General features: G+C 45.4%; 1 protein-coding gene across 1 annotated transcript; it reads right to left on the bottom strand.

Moving 5' to 3' along the window:
• LOC108700021 (protein kinase C theta type-like) lies at positions 1–25,461 on the bottom strand. The gene is made up of 8 exons (XM_041574670.1): positions 24,081–25,461; positions 22,600–22,767; positions 21,517–21,608; positions 20,714–20,776; positions 19,366–19,504; positions 18,487–18,678; positions 10,202–10,330; positions 1–63 (listed from the first exon to the last, which is right to left on the bottom strand). Exons 3-8 carry the CDS (start codon positions 21,555–21,557, stop codon positions 1–3), a joined length of 627 nt encoding a protein of 208 aa, XP_041430604.1. The 5' UTR covers positions 21,558–21,608; positions 22,600–22,767; positions 24,081–25,461.
• Positions 25,462–26,632: the final 1,171 nt, after the last annotated feature.

Here is a 26,632-nt window from a genome sequence, read left to right as displayed (position 1 = left end):
CTAATCGCGCTGAGGACCTGGAGAATAGGCATCAGTGCAACAACTTGCGGCTGGTGGGACTCCCTGAAAGAGAGGAAGGGAGTGCTCCTGAGGCATTTATGGAGACCTGGCTATGGGAAACACTTGGGGAGGAGAACTTTTCACAAGTTCTGATAATTGAACACGCACACCGCATCCCCACCAGACCCCTACCGCCTGGATCCAACCCAAGGCCGCTCATCATGAGATTCCTGAACTACCGTGACAGGAATGCGGCACTGATGGCAGCAAGGAAAAAAGGCCACTCACTTGGAATGGAAGTCCCATCAGCCTTTTTCCAGGCTATTCACCGGCTATACAAAAGCAACTGGCCTCCTTTCAAGGAATAAAAAAAAGGATGTGGGATAGTGATGGGCGAATAAATTTGCCTGGCATGAATTCGCTGCAAATTTCCACGTTTGCGAGAATCTCCCGCGAAAATTCGTCAGCATCATTTTCCGTTTTTCTCGATTTTTTCGTCGAAACGTTTGAATTTCACGATTTTTTTGTGAAAACGTTCGAATTGCACAATTTTTTTGTGAAAACTCTCGAATCGTGAAATTATTAGAACTTCGAGATTTTTTGTGTGAAAATGTTTGAATTTCCCTTTCTCACTTTCACCAAAGTATATGCCTTGCATTTGGTTTGTTGACGTTTCACAATGTCAGCAGTAGATGATTTTGTAGGCACAGTATTTTGTGGAAGTTTGATGTCTGCAACATGTAACTTAGTGCGCATCTGTCTGCCATGTAATAATTCAGCTGGAGATGATTGGGTTGTTGCATGGCACGTTGCTCTGTAGTTATGTAGGAACTCTGTTGTAAATACTTTCCAAGATTTCCCAGTAAGATTTGCTGTCTGTAGTGCTTCTTTCAGACTTCTGTTGAATCGCTTGATTTCACCATTTGCTTGTGGGTAAACACTGAAGATTTCTTATGCACAATATTCCTCTCTCTCAGAAAGGATTCAAACTCATGTGAGACAAACTGTGGTCCGTTGTCTGATATTAACTCCTTTGGATTACCTTCTCTGCTGAAGACTGTAGACAGAAATGTTATTACTGTAGCTGATGTTATATGAGAAACAAATCAAGGTTATAGCAAATCTACAGTCAATAGGAGCATCTATAAAAGGACCGACGATATCAATAGCAAGTTTTTCACATGCAGAATCAGGGAATGGTACTGGTTTTACATCTGGTCTCAACTTAACTTTGTGTACAAAGTTCTTTGGACAGCCCAGTGAAGTATTACTTTGTGGTGAAATTTTAGACACTGGCTGTGTGGCAGGCACTGGTGCTGTAGCAATGAGACCATCAACTAATTGTAGGTTTAATGCAGCAAAGAGATCCCTTGCAAGTATAACAGTACCCTTATTCACAATGTAAAAGTCACATTTTGCAGTATTTGATCTGTTATCTGGAAAGCCCCAGGTCCCGAGCATTCTTGATAACAGGTCTCATACCTGTACCAAAAGCAGTTCTTATAGTGTTAACATATATTTTGATTATCGTTAAATGTCTCAAATAATCATATCCAATAGCCTTGCACGTTTTGTGCCACTCACAGGCACTTAATCATAGGCTAAAGAAAATCCTGCAGTATATAGCTAGAGTTTCTCTTCCGTACAGCTGATCTAATTTGTGAGCCTGTTGACCAAGAATTGACATTTGGCATCTCGTAACTAAACAAACCAGCCTCTACGTATGAAAAAGACCATTTATTATGTCCTGAGCTGTAACTGTAAGCACTTTTGACATAAATTATTGGAACAATCGTGCCTGTTTCATACAGTGCATAACCCTTTGGTCTCCCACAGTAGATAACCAAATCTCTTGGTGTGTTGTTGTTGTTTTGTTTTTTAATCTGTTCGCAGGCAGCCTTGAGGTTGAGCAAACTGCTCTTGTGTATGTGGGTCCATAATGCTTTATCTCAGGGGGCCCAGCCTCATTATTCTGGCATGTTCTTGACGTGTGGCTGAAGCGAGTGTGGTCCCTCTTCTCCTGCGTAGCGCGTGAGTAATCTGCCGTCATTTATCCACAAGTCCCTGAACTCTGTACTGATAATTCAGCAGGCCATAATACATTTAATTTTACCATAACCTTGTTGCCTAGCATTCCATCTACAGCAAGTGGCTTTCCAGAGTCCAGACTGGCCGACATGAATACGCTTCTTTCAAATCAAAAATTAACTAAATAGGGGTTCACGTGTGGTGTGGCCTGTCTTTCAAGGGAAATGTGACTTTACTCTTTATAATGGGGATTTGGACACAACCTACGTTTATTATATTAAAGCTGAATAAAGTGCAGCATTTAGTAAATGAAATTCCGTTGTTTCTTCAACAACATCTTCACTCAAGGCCAATATATAAATATATTAATTTGTTTCACAAAAGAATACTGTCACTAAAACATGAGTAACACTCAGATGAATATGCATTTTGTGTCTTTATTTTTCTGTTCGGAGGAAGTCATTCTGTGGCCATATCTTACTCCTCGACAGGCCCAGATTTGTGGCAAGGCGGCGAAATTTTAGGGGTGGCAATGCGCCCATGAAGCCTCGGGTGTCTCTAAGGGGAAATTCGGCCCTGCTCCTCAACAAGCCCAGACTGGAAACCCGTGGGTTCTGGCAAATGCCAGAGGGGCTGCTGTAAGATGCCATAGACAGGCTGGTGGGGGCTGTTTGGGCCTCTGCAGTGTCGGACTGGGCCGGTGGGACACCGGGAAAAAACCCAGTGGGCCCCGCAGGCCCAGATCTGCTTGTAAGTGGCGCAGCGCGACCCCACTATGTCGGGGATCGCGGTAGAATAACAAAAATCTGCGCATGCGCACAAACGTAGATCGTGTGCTCAAACACGCCACTAGCACAATGCTGCAAGCCGGAGCGGCAGCGGGGGCCAGAGGGGGGCCCCAAGCCCCCCAGTTCGACCCTGGGCCTCTGTGTACCTGAAATGCCAGAGCCTGTTTTGAATCCCAGTCCAGACCTGCTCCTCAATGAGTCTTGTCTCAAGCATAGTGCTGAAACACAATGTCACTTGCCTGAAGCGCCATCATAAGGACGGAAATGTAAATCATACATTCATAATAGAACTATCCCAACTAACTGGCATTCTTAATTCCAGTTGTTATAATGTAAGCAACTTTATGTAGTCATTACTGATATGGGATCCGTCATCCCGTTATCCCGAAAGCTCCGATTTTCTAAAAGGCCGTCTCCCATAGACTCCATATAATCAAATAATCCAAATTTTTAAAAATGATTTCCTTTTCCACTGTAATAATAAAACAGTACCTTGTCCTTCATCCCAACTAAGATATAATTAAAACAATCCTATTGGGTTTTATTAATATTTAAAATATTGTAAGTAGACTTAAGGGATTGTGATCTGTACTACAGAATGATCCCTTATCTGGAAAACCCCAGTTCTCGAGCATGGTCAGCAGCTATCTGATTGTTACCTTAGCAACCAGGCATTGGTTTGACAGGCTGGAATTTTAATAGGGGAGGCCCTGTATAGCAAGATACAAAAAATAAAATAATTTGGATCTTCATACCTTAAGTCTACTTTTAAAACTTGGATTATTTGGATAATAAAATTAAGTCTATGGTCTTTCCATAATAGGGAGGTTTCTGGATAACACATTTCCGGATAATGGATCCCATACCTGCACATAAATTCTCCTTGTAAGACATTTTCATGTTTAGTGAAAGGGAGCCCAAACTGAAACAGGTGAATAGTACAATATACAGTATATGGTGGTGGTTGTTAGCAGACAACCGCCCCAAGTGCCCATTCTCAGCATCACCGTGAGTGCCAAACCTTTGCCCCCCTCACCTTCACCTTTCCTTTTATGAAATTTAAACTTTATAGCCTGTGAATTTTGAGTGATTTTGTAAATGGGATTTTCTTAAAACAGTGTAAATTGATATTGATGTATATAATTAAATATAATTAATTATATACAATTGATATGCTCTGCATTGCTTGTTCTGACTACATGTACCAGTCAAATGCCGCTGCACAAGCTTTCCTTCTTCATCGCAGAAGCACGAGCTGCATTGAAAATGCCAAACTTTTTTGCCCCAGGGACCAGTGTAAAGCCTGATTTTTTTTGCAAGGACGGGGGGGGGCCTCAACAGCGTATGGCAGACAAATTTCTTGTATGCTGCGTAAATTTCAGGCCGGGCTTGGCGACCCAGTTCAGGTATGTCCGCAGACGGCAATGGGCCGCAGTCTGGCGGTTGGGGACCCCTGTTCTTAGAGGTAATTAAATGAAGTCTAACGTTATAATATAGATCCAGCGTAAGACCTGCAAGCACAGACCTTTCTGTTTTGTTGGCACTGTTACTAGCATACCAGATTGCACCTAGGCATCCTACATTCTCCTATACATGAGTGCCGGCTGTAGTGACTTGTGCCTTAAGCTACTAGAAAATGCTTACCCTTTAAACAAAACAGTGATTGTTTGTCCATATATTGCAATATATTTAAGATGGCCAACTACATCAAAATCAACTCTGGTATGGCCAGTCCTACACTTTTATCTGATTAATTAAGAATTAAATTGCTTTATTATACATACATTATTATTTATAAAGGGAGTAAGATTTACCCGCAACTTACTTGCTGCTTTCAAAGTAAAACTCTCAAACATGGTTGCCCTTTTATTGGCCACCAGTAGGGTCACCTGACTATAGCTGGAAAGGGTGGAAGCTACAACATGGAGCTGGCCACTGCTTCTGTATAAACTATAACAAACAAGGGAAAGTTGTTCTCACCACTAATTTTTAAAAACATCGGGGTACAATGAGGCTGTGGCCACAAAATTCACATAGACAAATACAAAAGGTTCTCTGGGTCCTACTGGTGGCCAATAATAGGGCAACCATGTTTGGGTGTTTTACTTTGAAAGCAGCAAGTATGTTGCAGGTAAAGCTTATGTTGCAGGATTTGGTGCATCCCCACTTAAAACCCTTGTCCAGGAACGAATATATTTTGAGGGACTGGGTACTCCTTTGTCTTTAAAAATCTTTAGAAAGGTGCTGATGCGTTTCGTTTGACCCAGAGTTGGTTTCAGGGTCGATCCTTGCACCTCTGCCGCTCAGAGGTGGCTTGCTGCTTGTGGGGTCTTGTGCAGCTGGAGGCTTGCTGCTGCCACCCCTTCCCCCCACACACACATACTCCCCTTTTTTTGGTGCCGGAGGGGGTCCACAATACTAGCACAGAGATGCACAATTGTGCTCCCTGTGCTAGAAGAGCCAAATGGACAGTTTGATAACCAGAAATTCTGCTCTTAAACATACCACGAGTAGCATATTTGCCATGCCTGGTAACCAGTGCGGAACTACCACCTCCTTGTTGGTTTAGTATTTTGAGCTTCCATTTTTGAAAGGTTCCTGCAGGGCCATAGCTAAGGGGTAGGCAGAAGAAGGTCTACAGCACAACCAATCATGAGGAAAAAGGGAGATGTGATTACAGCAAATGTTTATTGCAGTTTTATTGTTGAAATCCAATCAGTAATCAGTAACTGCTCCTTGTGATCTCCTGTTCTTCTGCTCTGTGTCTGCCACTAACTCTGGCTGCCGGAAGCTCATGGCATGCTAGTACCAGGGTAGGGGCAAGTGGACACGTTCCACCCCTTACTTTGGCCCCTAGTTTTGAACTTTATAAGAGGTTGCAGCAATATTCAGCGCATTACATATTGACATAGCCTGGCCATGCCACATAGCTCTCTACAAGTCTCCAAGTCATCTTGGAAATTGTTGGCACATTCCTGAGCAACTTTACTACCGGTGTACGACCTGTTATCCAGAATGCACAGGACCTGGGGTTTTCTGGATAAAGGGGTCTTTCCATAATATAGATATCCATACTTTGTCTACTGAAAAAGTAATTTACACATGAAATAAACCCATGGCTGTATCACATATGGTAATGGTAATAAAAATGTGATTGCAGCTAAGACCGTAATTGACTCTAACCAAAGACAGAGACCTGATGTTTGTGCATAAAATCTGTGTAAAAAGCAGCAACAAAGAAGCAAAGTCAGTAACCTTCCCTGAATATCAAGGAGAGTTGGCAGCTATGTTTTACTTGGGCTTCTGTACATCAAAAGCTTACACAATTCATAGACCTGCTTTCATGAAACTTACACATTTACCAAATCTTGCTCTGGTTCTTTGGTTCATTTTAAGAGGAAGTACATTGAACTCTATTTAGTAAAGTGTTTCTTCATTTATATTAAATCTTACTTTGTAAATAAAATAGTTGTACCCTGAGTCCCCGGAAACCCCAAAAAAATAACACATACACCATCTTTAGGGTTAAATTTGTGAAACCACAACTTTATTGATGACAAAAATGATAGGTCCATAATTGGGGTTCCCTAATATCTGCAGCTCCCAAATATATCCCTGATGGCAAATATGTTCTACTTCCTTCCTTGGAAACCACAGACAGGTAGGGAGTCATTACTATGAACGGCTCTTTGATCCTGAGGAAGGCAAAAACCCTCTGCAAAGCTAGGGGGGGAAAATTCCTTCCTGACCCCTTTATGGCGATCGGAACTACTCCCAGGATCAATATGCCAAAGTTGTGCGATGTGAAGGTGATGGTGAAAGTCAATGGTGTGGGGGGCTGCAATCATATGGCATAAAGCAGTGGGGTATTATGTGAACCAGAGGTGGGTAGTGGTATATGAAGGTGTGGGTCAGAGGCAGGAGAACAGTGGTATATATAGGACGTTTATAATGTGGGCCGGAGGCAGGGGCCTGGTCTTGCGGGACAGAGCCCCGATTTTGTGGGGCCAGAGGCAATGGCCATCTGTTGTGGGGCATGATATTGTGGGGCTGGAGCTGAGGGGCCCGGAGGCAGGGGCCTGGTCTTGTGGGGCAGGAGACATGGGCCCGGTGTTGTGGGGCAGGAGGCAGAGGCCCGGTCTAGTGGGGCTGGAGGCAGGGGCCCATTGTTGTAGGGTCAGAGACAGGGGGCCTGGTTTTGTGGGGCAGGGACCAGTTGTTGTGGGGCCTGGTGTTAAGGGGCAGGAGGCAGGGCCCGGTCTTTTGGGGCCGGAGGCAGGGGCCCGTTGTTGTGGGCAGAAGGCAGGGGCCCGATATTGTGGGGCCGGAGTAAGGGGTCTGTTCTTGTGGGGCAGGGGCCCAATATTGTTGGGCCAGAGGCAGGGGCCCATTGTTGTAGGGCCGGTGGCAGGGGGCCTGGTTTTGTGGTGCCGGAGGCAGGGGGCCTGGTTTTGTGGGGCAGGAGGTAGGGGCCCGTTGTTGTGGGGCCTGGTGTTAAGGGGCAGGAGGCAGGGCCCGGTCTTTAGGGGCTGGAGGCAGGGGCCCGTTGTTGTGGGGCCGGAGTCAGGGGGCCGCTGTTGTGGGTCTGAAGGCAGGAGGCTCAGTTTTGTGGGGCCGGAGGCAGGGGTTTGGTCTTGTGGGGCCGGAGGCAGGGGGCCTGGTTTTGCGGGGCAGGAGGCAGGGGGCCAGGTCTTGTGGGACCGGAGGCAGGCGCCCATTGTTGTGGGGCAATAGGCAGGGGGCCTGGTTTTGTGGGGCAGGAGGCAGGGGCCCGTTGTTGTGGAGCTGGAGGAAGGGGGTCTGGTTTTGTGGGGCTGGAGGCAGGGGCCCAGTCTTGTGGGGCAGGAGGCAGGGGCCTGTTGTTGTGGGGCCTGGTGTTATGGGGCAGGCGGCAGGGCCCGGTCTTATGGGGCCAGAGCCAGGGGCCCGTTGTTGTGGGGCTGGAGGCAGGGGCCCGTTGTTGTGGGGTTGAATGCAGGAGACCCGGTTTTGTGGGGCCTGGTGTTATGGGGCAGGAGGCAGGGCCCGGTCTTTTGGGGCCGGAGGCAGAGGCCTGTTGTTGTGGGGCTGGAGGCTGGGGCCCGTTGTTGTGGGGCTGAAGGCAGGAGGCCCGGTTTTGTGGGGCCTGGTGTTATGGGGCAGGAGGCAGGGGCCCGGTCTTTTGGGGCCGGAGGCAGGGGCCCGTTGTTATGGGGCTGGAGGCAGGGGCCCGTTGTTGTGGGGTTGAATGCAGGAGGCCCGGTTTTGTGGGGCCTGGTGTTATGGGGCAGGAGGCAGGGGCCCGGTCTTTTGGGGCCGGAGGCAGGGACCCGTTGTTGTGGGGCTGGAGGCAGGGGCCCGTTGTTGTGGGGTTGAAGGCAGGAGGCCCGGTTTTGTGGGGCCTGGTGTTATGGGGCAGGAGGCAGGGCCCGGTCTTTTGGGGCCGGAGGCAGAGGCCGTTGTTGTGGGGCTGGAGGCTGGGGCCCGTTGTTGTGGGGCTGAAGGCAGGAGGCCCGGTTTTGTGGGGCCTGGTGTTATGGGGCAGGAGGCAGGGGCCAGTTGTTGTGGGGCCTGGTGTTAAGGGGCAGGAGGCAGGGCCTGGTCTTTTGGGGCCTTTGTTGTGGGGCCGGAGGCAAGGGCCCCTTGTTGTGGGGCTGAAGGCAGGAGGCCTGGTTTTGTGGCGCAGGAGGCAGGGCCCGGTCTTTTGGGGCCGGAGGCAGGGGCCCGTTGTTGTGGGGCCGGAGGCAGGGGCTCGTTGTTGTGGGGCTGAAGGCAGGAGGCCCAGTTTTGTGGGGCCGGAGTCAGGGGTTTGGTCTTGTGGGGCAGGGGCCCATTGTTGTGGGGCTGGAGGCAAGGGGCCTGGTTTTGCGGGGCAGAAGGCAGGGGGCCCGGTCTTGTGGGGCCAGAGGCAGGGGCCCATTGTTGTGGGGCAATAGGCAGGGGGCCTGGTTTTGTGGGGCAGGAGGCAGGGGCCCATTGTTGTGGGGCCTGGTGTTACGGGGCAGGAGGCAGGGGCCCAGTCTTGTGGGGCATTAGGCAGGGGCCCAGTCTTGTGGGGCAGGAGGCAGGGGCCTGGTCTTGTGGGGCCGAAGGCAAGGGCCCATTGTTGTGGGGCCGGAGGCAGGGGCCCGGTCTTGTGGGGCAAGAGGCAGGGGCCCATTGTTGTGGGGCTGAAGGAATTTTATTGTTATGGGCACTTTTTATTACTCATCTTTCTATTCAGGCCTCTCCTATTCATATTCCAGTCTCTTATTCAAATAATGTACGGTTACTAGGGTAATGTGGTAGCAACCAGGTTGATGAAATCGCAAAGTGGAGAGCTGCTGAACAAAAAGCTAAATAACTCAAATAAAACACTAATAATAAAGAATTAAAGCTAATTGCAAGTTGTCTCAGAATATCACTCTGAGTCATACTAGCATTGAGTTCAAAGGTGAACAAACCCTTTTAAAGAAAAATGCAAATCATTTTAAAAAACGATAAACAATAAAGACTGATTGAAAACTTGAACAACCCCTTTAAGGCACTGCCAACCTTTCTCTCTGTTTTATATCAATTGATTAAGGGGATCTTACATTATTTAGCAGCCACATTTCCTGAATGTGAATGGAAAGGAAACATTGGATTTGGTTTATACAATGAAGCAGGTTGGAATAATATTAACTAACCACAATAAAAGCGGTAGGATTGCCTCCCACTGAGTAACAGTGTTCTTCCTACTGAATCAGAATAAATATGAATGAGGGTCAGTCCACACCAGTGTCAGACTGGCCCGGTTGGACCCCGGGAAAAAACCCAGTGGGCTCCGACCGAGCCTGAACCCCTCTCTCGATGCTCATTTTTAAAAGAAAAACTTTTGGCGACGCGCATGCACCGTGTGCGCATGTGCGCCGAGGGTGGTGCTGTGTGCGCATGCGTGCAGAGGATGGTGCCGTGTGCGCATGCACAACGAGGGATGCCGCATAGCGTGTCATAGTAGGGTAACGGGGGGCCTGTAGGGGGGCCCTGGATTGCAGTCCCGTGGGCCCCCAGTCCGACCCTGGTCCACACGAGCAGATTCGGGGAGATTAGTCGCCCCAGCGACAAATCGCCTCTTCTTCGGGGCGACAATCTCCCTGAACTGCCTTCCCCCCTGCCCTCCGTCGGCTAAAATGAAAACCGCATGTGGCAATGCACACGCCTTGCTTCGTTTTATGTAGTTGCCCGAAGTTGCCTAACGAGGAAACTTCGGATGACTTTGGTAAACAAAGTGCCGCGTGTACATTGCCGCAGACGATTTTCATTTTAGCCGGCGGAGGGCAGGGGGGAAGGCAGTTTGGGGAGATTGTGGACTGACCCTTAAGGCTTTAGAGTAAATGAAAGAACGTTATAACTTATAAGAGTTGGAGTTGCAGTCTTGTACTTACTCCTTGGGGCTTTAAAGGGGGTGGCACCTTCAGGCTCTCCAGGTCTGCCCAGTTGATGGAATGAAAGAAGGGGTGACTCCTGATATATCCTCTTGTGCCCAGGCGCATCTCTGGAACCTTCTCTAGCAGCTAAAGGTAGAAGTAACAGTTGTATATTATGGAATTCAGAAAACATGGCACTACAACACAAAGACATACAGTAATTATAAGGTCCACAAGAGGTTAATTGCACCCCGCTCCTCTACACTATTATGTTTGATATTGGTTCAAAATGTATAATAGATATTGTTTCTATTGGATAACAGTAGAAATGTCAGGGCAGGGTAACAACCATCAGGGAGAGACTGTGGGTGCGTACGGCTATGCTTACGTGTGTTTGTGGGGTGCAGAAGTGAATTATGTTCATGTGGATACTTTGGGCTTAGTGTGCCTTTATTTTTGCAAGGTGAGAGATACATCCATCTATGTGGAGAGGGCTGGCTGCATTCATGTTTATGGAGGTTGCTGTATGTGTAAGAGGTGGCTGCATCCGTATATGGGGAAAGTGACACCTGTGTAGCCTAGCTGCATATTGTATTCAGGTAAAGGGATTGTGCATATGTGTCTGTTCAGGGACTGGCTGTGTCTGTGTGTGTGTATGTATATGTATACAATCTATTATCCGGAAACCATAAATACATAAAGCCCCAGGTCTTGAGCATTCTAGGTAACAGGTCCCATACTTGTACCTTGTTCTTTATCCAAACTAAAATATAATTCATCCTTATTGGAGGCAAAACAATCCTATTTGGTTTGATTAATGTTTAAATGATATTTTAGCAGATTAAAATTTTGGAAACACACCTTATTCTGATAAGCCCAGGCCCTGAGCATTCTGGATAACAGGTCTAATACCTGTCCCATACCCCAGCTTAACACCCTTCTCTCACTGGAGGCTACAGCATATATGTGGAACTGAATGGAACGGTTACAGCTAACTGTGAAATCTTTTTGGTTTCAAACAAGTGGCGTAAGTATGGTACTGGACCCCTGCAACTAATTGAAGGAGAATTACACCCTAGCTGAGGAGTGCCCATACTTTAGTATTGTGGGGTCTACTTTTTTTTTTTTTTTAAAGGTAAGTTTTATTTCTCATTTTTAAACACATACAACAATCATACGTACAACAATAAGTACACTCGCAGACTAGACTGTACAATTTAGGCAGGAAGAAAATATGGCACATGCTATCACCAAGCATAACACAATACAGTTATTGAGCAGTTGAGATGGACACTATCAAACTCAGGGGAACTATACATCTGACGGTTAGGTTGGGACCCTCGAGGATACGAAGGATAGCAAACCATGCGGGGTGTCACAGTAGGAGATGGACTCGGCTATGACCTACTATAGAGGGGTCGGGGCAATGTCATTCCACAAGCCCCAAATTTTATCGAATTTTGTTGGTGTTCCCCTAATTTCGTAGGTGAGCTTATATAGGGGTACTGCTTTGTTAATCAGTCGTATCCACGCATTGAGAGAGGGTGAGAGGTTACCCATCCAGTGAAGGGCTACAGTTTTTTTTGCATAAAAGAGTAGGATACGGAAAGAGATTCGAGTATATTTAGCTGGGACTATCTCTTCTAGAACCCCCAAAAGGCAAACTGCAGGTGAAATTATTCTTGGGAAGTCAAGATTATCTGATAGATAGTTTACAACTTGTGTCCAAAAGCTCAGTATGTAATGGCATTCCCAGATTAGATGGAAGAAATCCGCAGCTTGTTGGTGACACCTGGGACAGGAGTCGCAAGGGATCTGGCCCATCAGTTTGAGTCGTGTGGGAGTTATGTAAATATGGTGCATAATTTTATATTGTATTAGTTTGTCTTTCAACGATATCAGGCCAGTGTATATGTGTTCCGTCTCCTCGTCCCAGTTATCTTGGTCAAGGCCTATAATTTTAGTATTCCACCAGTCTTGTGCTGCTTGAAAAGGTTTGGGGCCGGATAAAAGGAGCTGCTGGTAGAGCCGGGACACCAGCTTTGCTGGGTTGGGATCATGAAGAATTTCTTCTATGACTAGGCAGGATTGCTGGGGGGTAAGACTGTTAAATTGGGAGTAGAAGGTATGACGTAATTGTAGGTATTTAAATAGTGGAATTTGCGTTGGCTGGCATTTAAGTTGTAATGTGCAATGGGTGACAAAGGAATGATTCTCAAGGAGGTCCTTCAAGCATTTAATGCCTTGCCTGGGCCAGAAAGCAGAGTGTTGCAAGGATCTAAAGTGATTCAAATAGGAATTTCTCCAGAGTGGGAGGTGAGGGGATAGGAGGGGTGGTGAATGGCCCAAGATTTTGAGAGCTATCAGCCAGGCCTTCTGTGGGGTAGTCAGTGTCGTCGGTAGCGGGCCAGAATCCCTGGGGCTCCGATAGGGAAAGTTGCGGAGGCTCTCCCACGAGGATAGTAAAAGAGCTTGTAACTGGGAGTTTGGGTTATACGGGTCAGGGTTAAAGCACCAGTGGAGGTAATATATTTGTGAAGCTATGAAATACCAATGGAAGTTGGGGAGGGCCAGTCCTCCCTTGTCGCACGGTGCACATAACTTTGACCAAGCGATTCTGGGTGTTTTCTTGTTCCAGAGAAAGGGGGTCACGATTTGGTTTATACTTTTAAAGTATTTTTTGGGAATAAATATTGGCGCATTATGGAGTAGATAGAGAATTTTGGGGAGGTAAATCATTTTAATGACATTTACTCTACCCCAGAGAGAGAGAGGGAGTTTAGCCCATCTGTTTAAGGTATTGGTCAGATTAAGTAAAATAGGGTCTAGGTTTAAGGTAGTGTATTTGGTGAGATCTGTATGGACTATCACTCCTAGGTACTTGAACTGGGTGGCCCATTCAAGTGGGGTCTCTTGTGGTAGAGATCGAGGTTGGTCAGGGTCAATGGGGAATAAAACAGATTTTTCCCAGTTAACGCGTAGTCCGGAAAACGAGCCAAACCGGTTGACCAGGTCAAGGAGGGCAGTGAGAGAATCATTGGGATCTGCCAAATATATAAGGAGGTCGTCAGCAAAAAGGGAGATTTTTTCCTGAATAGTGCCGTAGGTTAAACCCTTGATTAAAGGAGATTGTCTGGTCAGAATTGCAAGTGGTTCTATTGCTAGGGCAAATAGAATTGGGGAAAGGGGGCAGCCTTGCCTTGTTCCCCTCGATAGTAAGATAGGGGGGGAGATATGGCCATTAACTCTCACCCGTGCCGTGGGGTTCTTATATAGAAGTTTGATCCAGGATATGCATCTAGGGCCAAATCCGAAACGGGCTAACACCTCCCACAGGTAATCCCACTCCACCGAGTCGAAAGCCTTAGCAGAGTCAAGGGAGGCAACTACTCTGGTGCCTGTTTCAGTATGGGCAATCTGCAGGTTGGTAAAGAGTCTGCGGAGGTTGATGTTAGTGGAGCGTCCTGGCATAAAGCCAGATTGATCAGGGTGAATAAGGTCAGGGACTACCTGTTGGAGGCGGGAAGTGAGGACCTTAGCCAGGATTTTAGCATCTGTATTTAGGAGAGATATAGGGCGGTACGAAGAGCAGCGAGCTGTATCTTTACCCGGTTTAGGGATGACAACTATGAGGGCCTCTGTAAATGATGGAGGTAGAGAATTACTATCAAAAGCACTTTGCAGCGTTTCTAGATATTTTGGGACTAATTGTTCTGAGAGAGCTTTATACCAGTCTGGAGGGAGGCCATCCGGTCCTGGTGTCTTATTGGGGGGTAGGGAGGCAATGGCATCAGCAATTTCTCGGGGCGTTATAGGTGCATCCAGAAATGTTCTGTCACTAAGTGAAAGAGACGGGATAGGGATTGAGTCCAAGAACTGAAGGAGTTGGGTTCTAGAGTGAGTAGTTGTGGTAGAATAGAGGGTTTGGTAGAAGGTGGCAAATTCTTGTGCTATGAGCTTGGGTTCTGCGACTATAGAGCCATCATCCAAGATAAGGCGGGGAACAGCGGAGGAAGTTGTCTGTTGTTTAGCCAAAAATGCCAAAAGCTTACTATTTTTGTCGCTCTGATCAAAGATACGCTGGTTCTGGTAAAGTAAGGCTTTCCTAGTTAGTGATATGGAGGCTCTGGAAAGAGAGTCTTGGGCACTTAGGAGACCGGCATAGTTGGCAGGGGTAGGGTTCAGAGTATGTGCTCCGGAAGCATTGTGGAGTTCATTCTCCGCAGCTTTAACCTGGTCTAAAGTATCCTTCCTCGCTTGTGAGATTGCCCCCATAAGTGCTCCTCTCATGACTGCTTTAGACGCATCCCACAGAGTCAGAGGGGAGGTGGACCCCACATTATGGACCCAATAGTCGCCATAGGCCTGGGCATTCGCTTCAGCCACCGTAGTGTTTTTAAGCCAAAGAGGGCTTAAGCGCCATAGCTTGTCTGAGGCCTCCGGATTCCAGCGAAAAGTAACTTGGAGTGGGGAGTGGTCGGATAGGGATTGGGGTAGGTATCGGATTTGGTCAATCATAGGCAGGAGGTCATGAGACACTAGGGCCAGGTCTATTCTAGAAAAAGTTTTGTGTGTTGGAGAGTGGCAGGAGAAGGTTCTTTGGAGTGGGTATTTCCATCTCCAGGGGTCAGTCAGCTGTAAGGCTTCTGTCCACTTGGTGAGCTTTGTAAGCGTATGGGGGTCAGGGCTAAGCTTATCCAAGGACGGATTTAAGCAACAGTTAAAATCCCCCATAATACAGAGGGGGCTAGGTGGGAATTCAGACAGTTTAGTCATCATTGTATCCAGGATTGACACTGCAAATGGCGGAGGCATATATAGATTGACCAATAGAATGGGTTTGTTGGCGATAAGGCCATGTAATACCAGGAATCTGCCGTAGTGGTCTAAGTGGAGCTTTAGAAGTTCAAATGGCAGACCCTTGCGAATTAATACGGAGACCCCCCTCGAATGAGTTGAAAAAGTAGAATGGAAATGCCAACCCACCCATGGTTTCTTAAGTGCGAGAACTTTTTGCCCGGAGAGATGCGTCTCCTGGAGGAGAAGGATAGAGGGAGGATATCTCTTGAGGTAATTAAACATCAAGCTCCTTTTAAATTTGGAATTAAGGCCCCTCACATTCCAAGAAAGTACTGATATATTAGCCATAACATACAGTAGCAGGTATATGCCGAGCCAGAGGAAGTGTCCATCCCTTCAGGTACATGAGTAAGAGAAACATAGAAAGTGCAACATGCTTAGTTATTATGCCATACAACTGAGAGTGAATAGTCTGCAAAATAGATTGATATACAAACCCAAAACATATATAGCCCCAACCCTCCCTACTCACCCCCCAAACTCGGGTGAGTCTATTACCCATAACAATCTATAACAATAATGGGGGTTATCCCCTAGACATCTGCTAAGAAACAGTCCCTATCCGGGGGTCTAGGGCGGGTGTTAAAGTTAGTAACTGCCTGATGTCAGGCACCGAGCTGAAATGTTGGGCACTTGCCCCGTAAGAAAAGACCAGGAGTGGCCCGCAGTAGGATACCGACGTGGCCGGGAAGGGGAAAAAAAAGAAAAAAAGGGGGGTGGGGAAACTGTAAATTGCAGGATTATTAACAGACTCCTTCAAGTCAGTTGCATCTCCATTTTTTTCAGGTAGGAAATGGTGTCCTTAGGATGCAAAAGAGGGTCATGCCTCCTCAGTGGTGACCGTTTTGGAGGATTGCAGGGCTGATCTCTTAGGCAAAAACCTTAGGGGGCAAGCGTTCCATGGGTAAAACAATGGGAAACTAGGCAGGTATGTTTGAGGGACAGCTGGGGTGCTTATTTGCAAGCTTACCCAACATTGTGCGACGGTCGCCATAGAGTAAGTTCTACCTTGCTAATACCTAAGATAATGTGAGAGGAATACGCATGGCCCTGCAGAATAATATTGGAGTAGGAGTATTTGACACAAACTGCCAAAGGCAACAGAATGCCTTATTGGGTGTGAGAAACAACAACTTGTAGAGATCCTCGTGGGTTGGATCAGAAATGGGGATTCTGGGAGGTTACTAGCTAGACAGGTCTGGGATTCCGGTCAGGAGAGTGGCGAACGCCTTGTTGGTTGAGCCAGTCTTCCACGTCCTTAGGTGAGGTGAAGAAGTGTGCGCGGTCGCCATCTTGAATGCGCATCCGCGCAGGGTATTGCATACTGTACTTGAGTTGCGCCTCTCTGAGTCGAGCCTTTACCCTTGTAAATTCAGCCCTTTGTTTTGAATGGTAGGGGAAAAGTCAGGGTAAAGTGATACTGTTGCCCCTTGGAAGCGAATCGGGCCTTTCACTCTGGCTGCTGTAAGGGCCGCATCCCGATCTCTGTAGTTGAGCAGTTTTAGGAGAAAAGGGCGCGGGGGAGCACCGGGTGGTGGGGGTTTTGTTGGAACTCTATGAGCTCTTTCCACAATAAAGACTTGTGAGAAGGTATTTGGGCCTAGAGTCTCTTGGAGCCAATTTTCTATAAACAATGGAGGGTTATTCCCCTCCACCCGCTCAGGCAGGCCAATTATTCTGATGTTATTGCGTCTGGACCTATTTTCTAGGTCATCTGCTTTATCAATGGCTGCCTTCAGTTGGTTTTTCATGGCCTGAACATCAGTTTGTAACGGGGGCATGGCGTCATCAATTTCCGACACTCTGGTTTCGAGGGCCGTAGTACGCTCCCTCACCTTTTGTAGGTCCTGGCGCAGCAAGGATAGGTCAACTCGGATTTCCTCAAACTGTGCAGTGGTAGATGCGCGGCTCTCCATAATTGCGGATAGTACATCTCCCAGGGTGGGTTCAGGAGGTGTTGCTGGTGGATCCAGGGCTAGGTCTGGAGGAGAGGGTGGCTGAGAGGCCTGGCCGGGAGACGGCGGGTGTGGTTGATCTCGTGCAAAGCGCTCTAGGCGAGAGGCAGTCTCCGGTTTTGGTTTGGGGGTATTCCTCCTCATCTTTGTCAATAGATCCAGACAGGAGAAGTATACTGAGTAATGGAGTAACGGGGTAAGTAGCAGGGTATGTGTGCTCGGTGCTCGGAAAATCAGGCAGCCACGTCTGATCACGGCATCATTTTGGACATGCCGCCGGGAGTAGGCTAATACCCTCTAACCACAGAAGGTATATTTCAGATCAGGGGGGGGCAGAGGGGGCACAGCTCCAGGTATCGTAAGGGCCAGTGCAAAGGTGCCAACAGATGCTAGAAAAGGCATAAAAGGGGCCAGTTCTGTGGCCTGTTAAGAGCACCCCCTGAGTTACGGTGGTAGAGGCCTGTTTTGTCCAGAATTATGTCCTGCCGCTGTCTGAGCTGTTAGGTGCCAGCTTCTAGGGTTGTGAGGCCGTGATATGGACCAAGGTATTGATGTCTGTAGGGGTATAGTAGCGCTCATAGATACTGCGCAGTATGGTGGTGTGATAGGTATTAAGGTCCCCTAATGTTGTGGGGTCACTCACCCCTTATACCTGCTGTTTTCAGCCTCTCACAGGCTCTTTCCCTGGTCAAGACGGGAACCGCGCCGTCATTCAGCCGCGCCCGGGGAGACCCGCCTACTTTAGTCCGCGGCTTCTCCTAGCTTACTAGGCCGCACTTCTGTTTTCGGCTCCAGCTACTGCTAGAGCGCTCGTTTCGGAGCCAGATTAAAGCTGGCCGGTTCCTCTACCCAGCGGACGACCCCTGCGGTATTTTTGGTATTGGGGGACTTGGAAAGAGGGGGATCTCGTTGGTGACCCCAGGAGCGCCAAAACAGTGCGGCCGTTCGGCAGTTCAGCTAGCCACGCCCCCCCGTGGGGTCTACTTTTAGTGATGTTGTCCCATTATGATCTACATCCATAAAAGCATTGATCACATTCTGTTCCATGGAAAATATTATTTAAAGTAATTTGTGAGAAAATGTAAATTGCTATATTTAATTGCTATATTTATGTAAGCTTAACATAATAAATATCTGAATGAAAAGCATGAAACAGGAGGGTGATTTGGACACGTTGTTTGTTGGCAGTGTCTTGATCTACCTTTTCACCACCCCTGCCCCAGCTGGTTTTCAGCCCCATCCACTGCCCCCTTCTAAGCTCCTCCCCAGCAACAGCTATTCTGTTGAAACGTTCCCCTGTGTGCCAACCTGCCATAAATCTGCACAGTTGCAAAGTGGAGTTTAAAGGTGCAATGTTCCAGACAGGGGATCAATATCCAATGATGTCAATAACCAGGCTAGCAACTATATGTTCACTGCAATTCTGACTGGCCTTCAGACAAGAATATTTTGAAGTTCCTATAAAACTGTATATGTGCTTATACCCACCTCGTCCAGAAGTGCCCTAGCTTTTGTGCTCAGCCCTGTTGGATACACGGGTCTGGTCCTGGTGACTAGATATGCCAGATAGTTCTTGTCCTGGCCAGCGTTGAATGGTGATTGCCCAGTAGCCATCCTGCACAGAATGATCCCAAAGGCCCACCAGTCGACCCCTGAGTCATAGGGACGATTCAAGAAGATCTAGAAAAGTAAGAACAAATCACTTACTAAATTGTTGCTCATGTTCCTCCATTTAACCCTTCCCATGCCTTATTGAGATTCATGAATCAGTCTACACTGATTGTGCATTTTAGTTATTGTTAAAAAGTAACAAAAGTAACTAAAATAACCTCCCAGCAGTATTCATTGTGCACTTTTCAAGTCCCCCCTCTGCTCCTGCTCAATTCTCCATCTGTCCTTGAAGAATCATGTTTCAATTTCCCCAGAAATAAATATCCATTCAGGCTCTTTTGGCTCATTAATTAGGGCCTTCCTGGCCACTCCTGGGACCACCAGCAACCACAGGGTCTGCCACTTTAGTGAGGATAAGGAGTATCATGGGTTATACCTAAAAGCAATGTAGTACTAGTGCTGGCACATTGAGGTGTATCCCAGGCAGCTCAGTGGGACACAGGGAGGGGAAGTTTTAGACAATATCCCGTGTCGCATTTATTCCAAAGCTAATGATGTACAGAGAAAACACCAATACTGTTCAATTGCACTTGAACATTTTCAGGGCCAAAATCCACTTGATGAGCTCCTTTAATCTGTAGATAAAAATTATTATGGCCCTTACACACTCTCTCTAAGCCTTCTGCATACACCTCTGTAAGTCTGTAGCACCTCTCCCTATTCGGTTAGGAACTACATTATAACTGAATTTCTCACCTCTGGAGCCATGTAACTTTTGGTTCCAGCAATGTCCTTTATCTTCTTCCCGTAGTAAACGCCCTCTGCTATCACCCCGAAGTCTGCAATTTTGACGTGGCCATCTTTGCTTATTAATATGTTGGAAAGCTTTAAGTCCCTGGAAGAGAAAGGTTAATAATAAGTAAAGGGTCATGTGGGAGGGAAGGAAGCAATAAAGACAAGGAGACAGAGAATATTATAGAAGACCTCTCTTGATCTGAACAGGCCAAAGCTGATAAACCAGAAACATTAACTGGATAAAACTGCCCCCCCCAAAGGCAACACTGGAGCAACATTTTGCTCACAGACACTGTTACTTAAGGATGTAGAGCTTTTCTGGAATTAAGGGGGTGTTTCACTTTTAAGTGTATTATAGTTGCTGATTCGGAGCATCTTTTCCTTTGGTCTAATTTTTTTATTTTGTACTGTTTTTGAATTATGTGCCTCTGACCCCATCTAAAACAAATGCGCTGTATGTCTATACATGAATTGGTATTGCTACTTTTTATTATACATTTTTCCATTCAAGCCCTCTCCTTTTCATATTCCAGTCTCTCGTTCAAATCAATGCATGATTGCTAGGATAATTCGGACCCTAGCAACCAGATTGCAGAAACTGCAAACTGGAGAGCTGCTGAATAAAAAGCTCAATAATTTCAAAAACACAAGTGATAAAAAATGAAACCGATTGCAAATTGTCTCAGAATATCACTCTCTACATCCAACTAAAAGTGCATTTAAAGAAAGACAACTCCTTTTCAAAGAAGCCACATGTGAAGAGGGTTACACAGTTACAGTGAGCATTGTATAAGAGAAAAGCATTGCTTCATAAGAGGCAATTGTAATGGGACAAAACTGTGTGTGAGTTCATGGTGTAAAGGGATACAAACATTCTATTCATTACTATAATCCCATCTAGAGCCATTGCAAATTATTTATCTATAACTTTCTCTATCTCCATATTTCCTATATACTTTCCTGCACTTCCTGCATTATGACCCCCCCTACCCACATTGAGGAATGATAAATGTGCATTAAATATTGTTTTTTTGGAGCCATAGGGGGTGTAACTTAAGGGGCACAGAGCTGAAATATCACTATATTATACAGTGCAGGGGGGAGCAGAGACAGGGGATTCACTTACTCTGGAGGGATGGGGGAAATGCCTCTACGCGCTGACACTTTATAAAAATCTATTCACTGCTCTACCTAAAACTGGTGAGGTTGAATATTTATTCCATAATCCCCAATCTTCAAAAGGGAAACTATCTCTCTTGGTTTTTGTTTGAAATCAGAGCTGAGACAGAGAGAGAGCAATGTTACTTACCTGTGCACAATCCCTCTTGAGTGGAGAAATTGGAGGCCTATTATCAGTTCTGCAGAATAGAAGCTGTAGAAAAATATGATCATACATTTAAGCCATCATATTTACCTTTATTGCAATGGTTCAGTTATTAAAGCCCCCCCCCCCCCAAGGTCATTCACATATCCAAATGGCTGTGCAGTTTGCTCAGAATGGGCCAAAATACATTATAAAATCTGGTTGTATGAGGCCAGCTTCAAACTCCAATAGTAGAATAGTAGCAGACACCACCGATCAAACAAATGTCTTTATTAGCATTACATTATTTTTTTTTTAAAAAAAGCTTGTTTTAATAAAACATCTTAGCCGGACACAGCATTTGTGGAGCTATACAGGAGTCTTGTGGTTTGGGAGCAAACACCAATCTGTATTTAGTAAGATAGCAAGTAAGGTTGGAAAAAGACACACGTCCATCAAGTTCAACCTTTTAAGTCTATATAAAACCTGCTTAACTGCTAGTTGATCCAAAGGAAAAAAAAAAAAACCCATTTGAGGGACCAGTCCCTGGATCAACTTGCAATATGAGCTATCTTCCATAGGTCATTAACCCCATAGCAGAATCTTCTGAAAATTTAAACAGATTGACTCCTATATTATTATTATTATATGATTAATCCAGTGTAAGATGGCTTTGCTTGCCATTTTCTGGACCCAAAGTAGATAATTTGGAACTAACCAATAGGCTAAACATGATGCGCCTTTCAGCTTTGTGTAACCGACACCTGTCTAATGTGTGTTTATAAACCCACAGTTTGTATGTTACTTACATTACGGACTTCATCTCTAGTTTCCCTCTGTTTCTTATCATTTGGGAAAGGCTGGTTTTGCTCTCGCACTACATCACCATAAAGGCATGCAGCTGGTTACACAGATACAAAAGAAGAGCATAAAAGTGAGTAAAATGCAGTACATTGCAGTGCTCGCAGTTATTACGAGCATTCAAACATTCATTGTGATGTGAAAGAGAAAATAATTCCTGCATTAATATCCGTTTTCTATCCTGTACCATACAGTATGCAGCAAACCACATAAGCCAGATATGGGCTTCATTAAAAGCTCTCCTATCAGCAGCTAACACAGGAGTGTCCATACTTTACCAATGCAAGGTCTACTTTAAGTGATCTTGTCCCATTATGATTTACATCCATAAAATCATTCTGTTCCATGGAAAATATTACTTAAATACTAATTTATGGGAAAATGTATATTGTTATATTTAACAATATTTCTTAGGTAACCTTAACATAATACATATCGTATCTGAATTAAAAGCATGAAATAGGAGGGTGATTTAGACAAGCTGTTGGTTGACAGTGTCTTGAGATCTACTGATCACCAGCTAAAGGTCTACTGGTAGATCCCGATCTATCTTTTGGGCACCACTGAGCTAACAAGTGACTTGGTTGAAGAGGGGCACAGGGAGAGGTGTATATATATATATATATATATATATATATATATATATATATATATATATATATATATATATATATATATATATATATATATATATATATATATATATATATATATATATATATATATCTATATCTATATCTATATCTATATCTATATCTATATAAGTGTGACAGTGTTTTCTGTCTCACTGTTGGAGGAACAATGGCAACATAGGAGAGAAAAAGTACCAGAACTCCATTACTGTTTAAAAATTACTCATTTACATGCCTTTACTCAATGTTAGTTCAGCTGTGAGCACTACTGACTAGTCCAGTGTGTCATACATGCACAGGGATTTGCTGGGCTGGGACACCCATACAAGTGTGACTGGATATAAATATATATAGCAGAGTAAGGTATGTAATATAAGGTCACCAAACCAAAAAGTGTACCTTCGTTTGGAATGCTGCAAGTCCCCTGCAAAGAAAGGGACACTCTCCGGAGATCCTGAGCACCCGTGCTTCACTCTTGATACTTTGTTGATGTCTACTGGTGCCCAACTTCTTAATGATTTTGAGTGCCACGTGCTTGGTTGAGTTGGTGAGTGAGGCCAACATCACCTGAGAAAGGGAGAGAGATAAAGAATTAGAAGTTCTAGTTGGACACCGAAAATAAATGCTTCTGACACTCTGGCACTTGGCTTCAATTGCAGTCACCCTAATGAAAATTGAAGATGCATCTGTTGCATGATCATTTTTACTGCAACACAATTGGATCAGAATTGTAAGGAAAAATGATTTACATTTAATTACCTCTTCCAGCTAAAGTGACTAGGGGACACCCATATACCACACCCAACCTCTCCCTTATGATCAAAGGGTTTGTTCACCTTTGGGTTAGCTTTTAATATGATGTAGAGAGTGATACTATGAGACAATTTGCAATTGGTTGTTGTTTTATTATTTTTGGTTTGTGAGTTTTTTAGCTTTATATTCAGCAGCTGTTCAGTTTCAGTTCAATTTTCAGGTTGCTAGGGTCCAAATGACCCCACTGACACCGTTTTTGGGAGATATTTCCTTCTTTTCTGATGTTCCTATCAATTCTAAACCTTTTAAGTTGAGGCTCTCCCTTAATTACTTTCTCCGTCACAAAGATGGTCTTGCCCAACTGACGCCGTTTTTGGGAGATATTTCCTTCTTTTCTGATGTTCCTCGCAATTCTAAACCTTTTAAGTTTAGGCTCTCCCTTAATGTTTTCCTCATCAACTGTTTTCTTCCTCTTGTGCTCTCTGAGACCTGGGATCACCAAAAATGTATTAAATTCTCTTCTCTGGTCTGAGTCGCTTGGCAGCACTTCAGTCTGTGGAGAAACTCTGAGCAGAGTGACAGTTTTCAACTGTCACAGAGCAACTGACACATGCCTGTGTGCATGACTATATGCTGTACTAAATAGGTGCCATGTCTACTTAACCCCGTTTAAATTGACACTGTCACAAAAATCCCTCTGTTTCAAAAAAAACTTTTTGTGGGGTTTCTCTGTAAAAGAACAATTTAGAAAAAGATGTCCATAGGTGCATATTGTCAGCTAGATAGGGTCAATAGGAAAAACCAGATCTGGCTGCAGCTGAACCAAGGTGAGCTATACCTGGCAGATCTATGTGACCGCTGAACATTAAAGCAATATGGCCTCACAAGTTGATGGGCAAACTGTACTGAACAGAACATGGATCTGCCTCTGTCTCATCCAAGTCTGACTGTGCAACTTATTAGGAAGGATCACATCTCATTGCTGAAGAATTCCTATATTTTGTATACAGTCCATCAATACATGAATCAGCCAATCACAAGAGTGAGTCCAAGCAGGCCTACAACAAAGGGTTGGCAGAACAGACACATGCCTTGGGTGCAGTGTTTGAGGATCACTAGGCACATACCTCTTCCCTCTGCCGACTCCTAGTCTGGGCCTTTGTCCCCTACGACAGGTAGTCGCCGCATTATCCTGCCCATCCCTCCGTGACACCATCATACATGCGTCTGTACATACATGATGGGGGGGGTGTTGGAGTCAGCAAGGAATTTTATATAGTCATTAAAAGGTTGAACTTAATAGGTGAGTGCCTTTTTTCATACAACATATGTTACTACTGTATGTATGTTACTGTGCTGTTACGACTTCATGTGTCATGTTGCAAAACATACTGCCATTTGCACTCATCTCAGTTGGAGCCCCAGATTATTGTTTCTCTAGTTCCAAGAAACTAAACTGAGTGATTCCCAGCCACACCCTTCCATTTTGCCTTCAATGGCTCAAAGCAGGTTCCTGGCTTTAAGACACATTATCCAGGGACACAAGTTCAATATCAAATACAGCCTCTGACATGATAGCAGCCCACATGGTGCTACAGTATGGCCAATCATAGTCCTTTATTTGACAAACCCCAGGCACTTCTTTTTACTCTTTTTTTTATGTGGCTCATGCATAAACAGGTGTAAAGCTACAATGACTAACCTTCCTGGCAAATCCTTAATATGAATAATGACATTAAAGCAAGGCATAAGTCTGGTTGGTATAAATTTCAGCATTCGAGTGATGTGTGGCCTATTCTGATTTTTCTGGCAAGGCCATCAGTGGTGGTCAGGGGTTTTTAGGTCTTATGTAGGTTTGCCACCTGGCCCGTATTTTACAGGCCTGGCCAGTAAAAATGATGGTTGATCCCAATGTTATTAATAGGGAAAAAATATAAATACTGTATATAGGAAGGCCGTTTTTTTTCTGGAAAAGGTGGCAACTAGTCTTATGGGGGGCCCAGCCGTGCTGCACTTAATTCATCAGCCAGGCTCGCCCTGCTATCTGTGAGCTGTTAATTTTGGAAGGGAGTGCAGGAGCTCAGATGGCTGCATCTTCCATTAAAAACATTGGAGTCTGTCATGGTTAAGTTGCACAGGGATTGGATAACTGAGGTTTGAACTTCCCCTCCAACTCATCCAATACCCATGCAGCATTACCGGGACTTAAACTTAAACAATATCAGTAGGAATTCCTGTCAGCAATTTACTCCAGGCTAAGTTAACCCATTTGTGGTTCCTGTTACTAGATGGGAAGTGGCTGGTCACAATTTTATTTTTTTACATTAACGTGTGAGGGGGGGCATGGCCACAAATGTTTTTTTTCTACTGTGTGGGGCTCTGGCAACCAATATATTTTATTTTATGGGGGGTTCTGACCACCGACGGTTAATTTTTGACCAATGTATTTATATGTTAGAAATGCAAATTGTAACTAAGTTTAGGAGAGCATAGGTACCTGCTTAAAGGAGAAGGAAACCCCCTGGGCGCAAAACCCCTCCCACCTCCCCTGTGTTGCCCCCCTCCCTCCTGGCCTTCCTGTCCCCCTGGGCAAATTCCCCTAACTTGGTACTCACCCCTCTGCGCAGGTCCTGTCCACGGAGTTCACAGTCGCCATCTTCTCCCACGAGTGTCTTCTTCCTGCTTTGACCGGCATCTTCTGGCGCAGTAGGAACATTTACCGGTATGGATCTACACAAAGTTTTCCGATTTCACTTCGGAAAACCAGCCAGTGTCTGTGGGAAATTCGGAGAGTGGTTAAATATTCTACTGTCAAAAAACGATATATTCTTCCACCTTCCAGTGGTAAGTGATTTGCTGCTTAAGTAGCTGGCACTTTTTTTACCTTCATATGTAGTGAATCAGGGATGTTCATATTCTTGGCTGGTTAATGATAAGTAATAGATGGATGGTTGTCACCAGGGACTATACCTAGGGCAGTTTTTATTAATTACAGGGCCCCATATGACTAAGTAAGAAGGCCCTCCCCTAAACTTGGGTGCCTGGGAGGTAGGCCCTATCAACAGGTAGAATGGACCTCTGCATGGTGATGCCCCTGATCTGCCCAGCCATACCCCATTAAAGCCATACCTTCCAATATATAAGAAAGAGGGACAAAAATATATATAATATGTTTTGACCAGCCATTATAGGTGCATCAAGTACTTTATTCTGGGTCACCATGGCATTGGCATGGCAAGTCACTTGTCTGGTCACAGGGAGTTGCCACAGGGAATCGAACCAGGGTCTATAGCATGAGATCCCACATCAAATGCAGATCACTTAAACTCTTAGGTAAGCAGAAGAGGCACTTGCCTAGGGCAACAGTTGGAGGGGTGGCGCCATGCAAGTACCGTTTCTAGTCTGGGCCATTGTTTCCCCGCACCACCTACTGTATCTTCCATTAGAGTTGTTGGTGCGTCTGTGTGTGAGCGCTCATTCGTGCATGCATACAATCGAGGGGGGATATTACATGCCAGTCTGGTTTCCTAGAATGCCCAGCCAGCTTTGCTCACCCTTGAGCAATGATGGGAGATAAATAATAACTATTTTGTCACAATGACAGAGGGCACCATTTACAATTTACTTAAAATAAACCTATAAGGCACTTGGGGCATTTAGTTCATCACTGCAAGCTGTG

The sequence above is a fragment of the Xenopus laevis genome, chromosome 8S (genome assembly GCF_017654675.1).
Source record: "Xenopus laevis strain J_2021 chromosome 8S, Xenopus_laevis_v10.1, whole genome shotgun sequence".
In the NCBI taxonomy this organism is placed as follows: Eukaryota; Metazoa; Chordata; class Amphibia; order Anura; family Pipidae; genus Xenopus; species Xenopus laevis.
The sequence above is the reverse complement of the archived record's forward strand: the minus strand, read 5'-3'. Positions and strand labels throughout refer to the sequence as shown.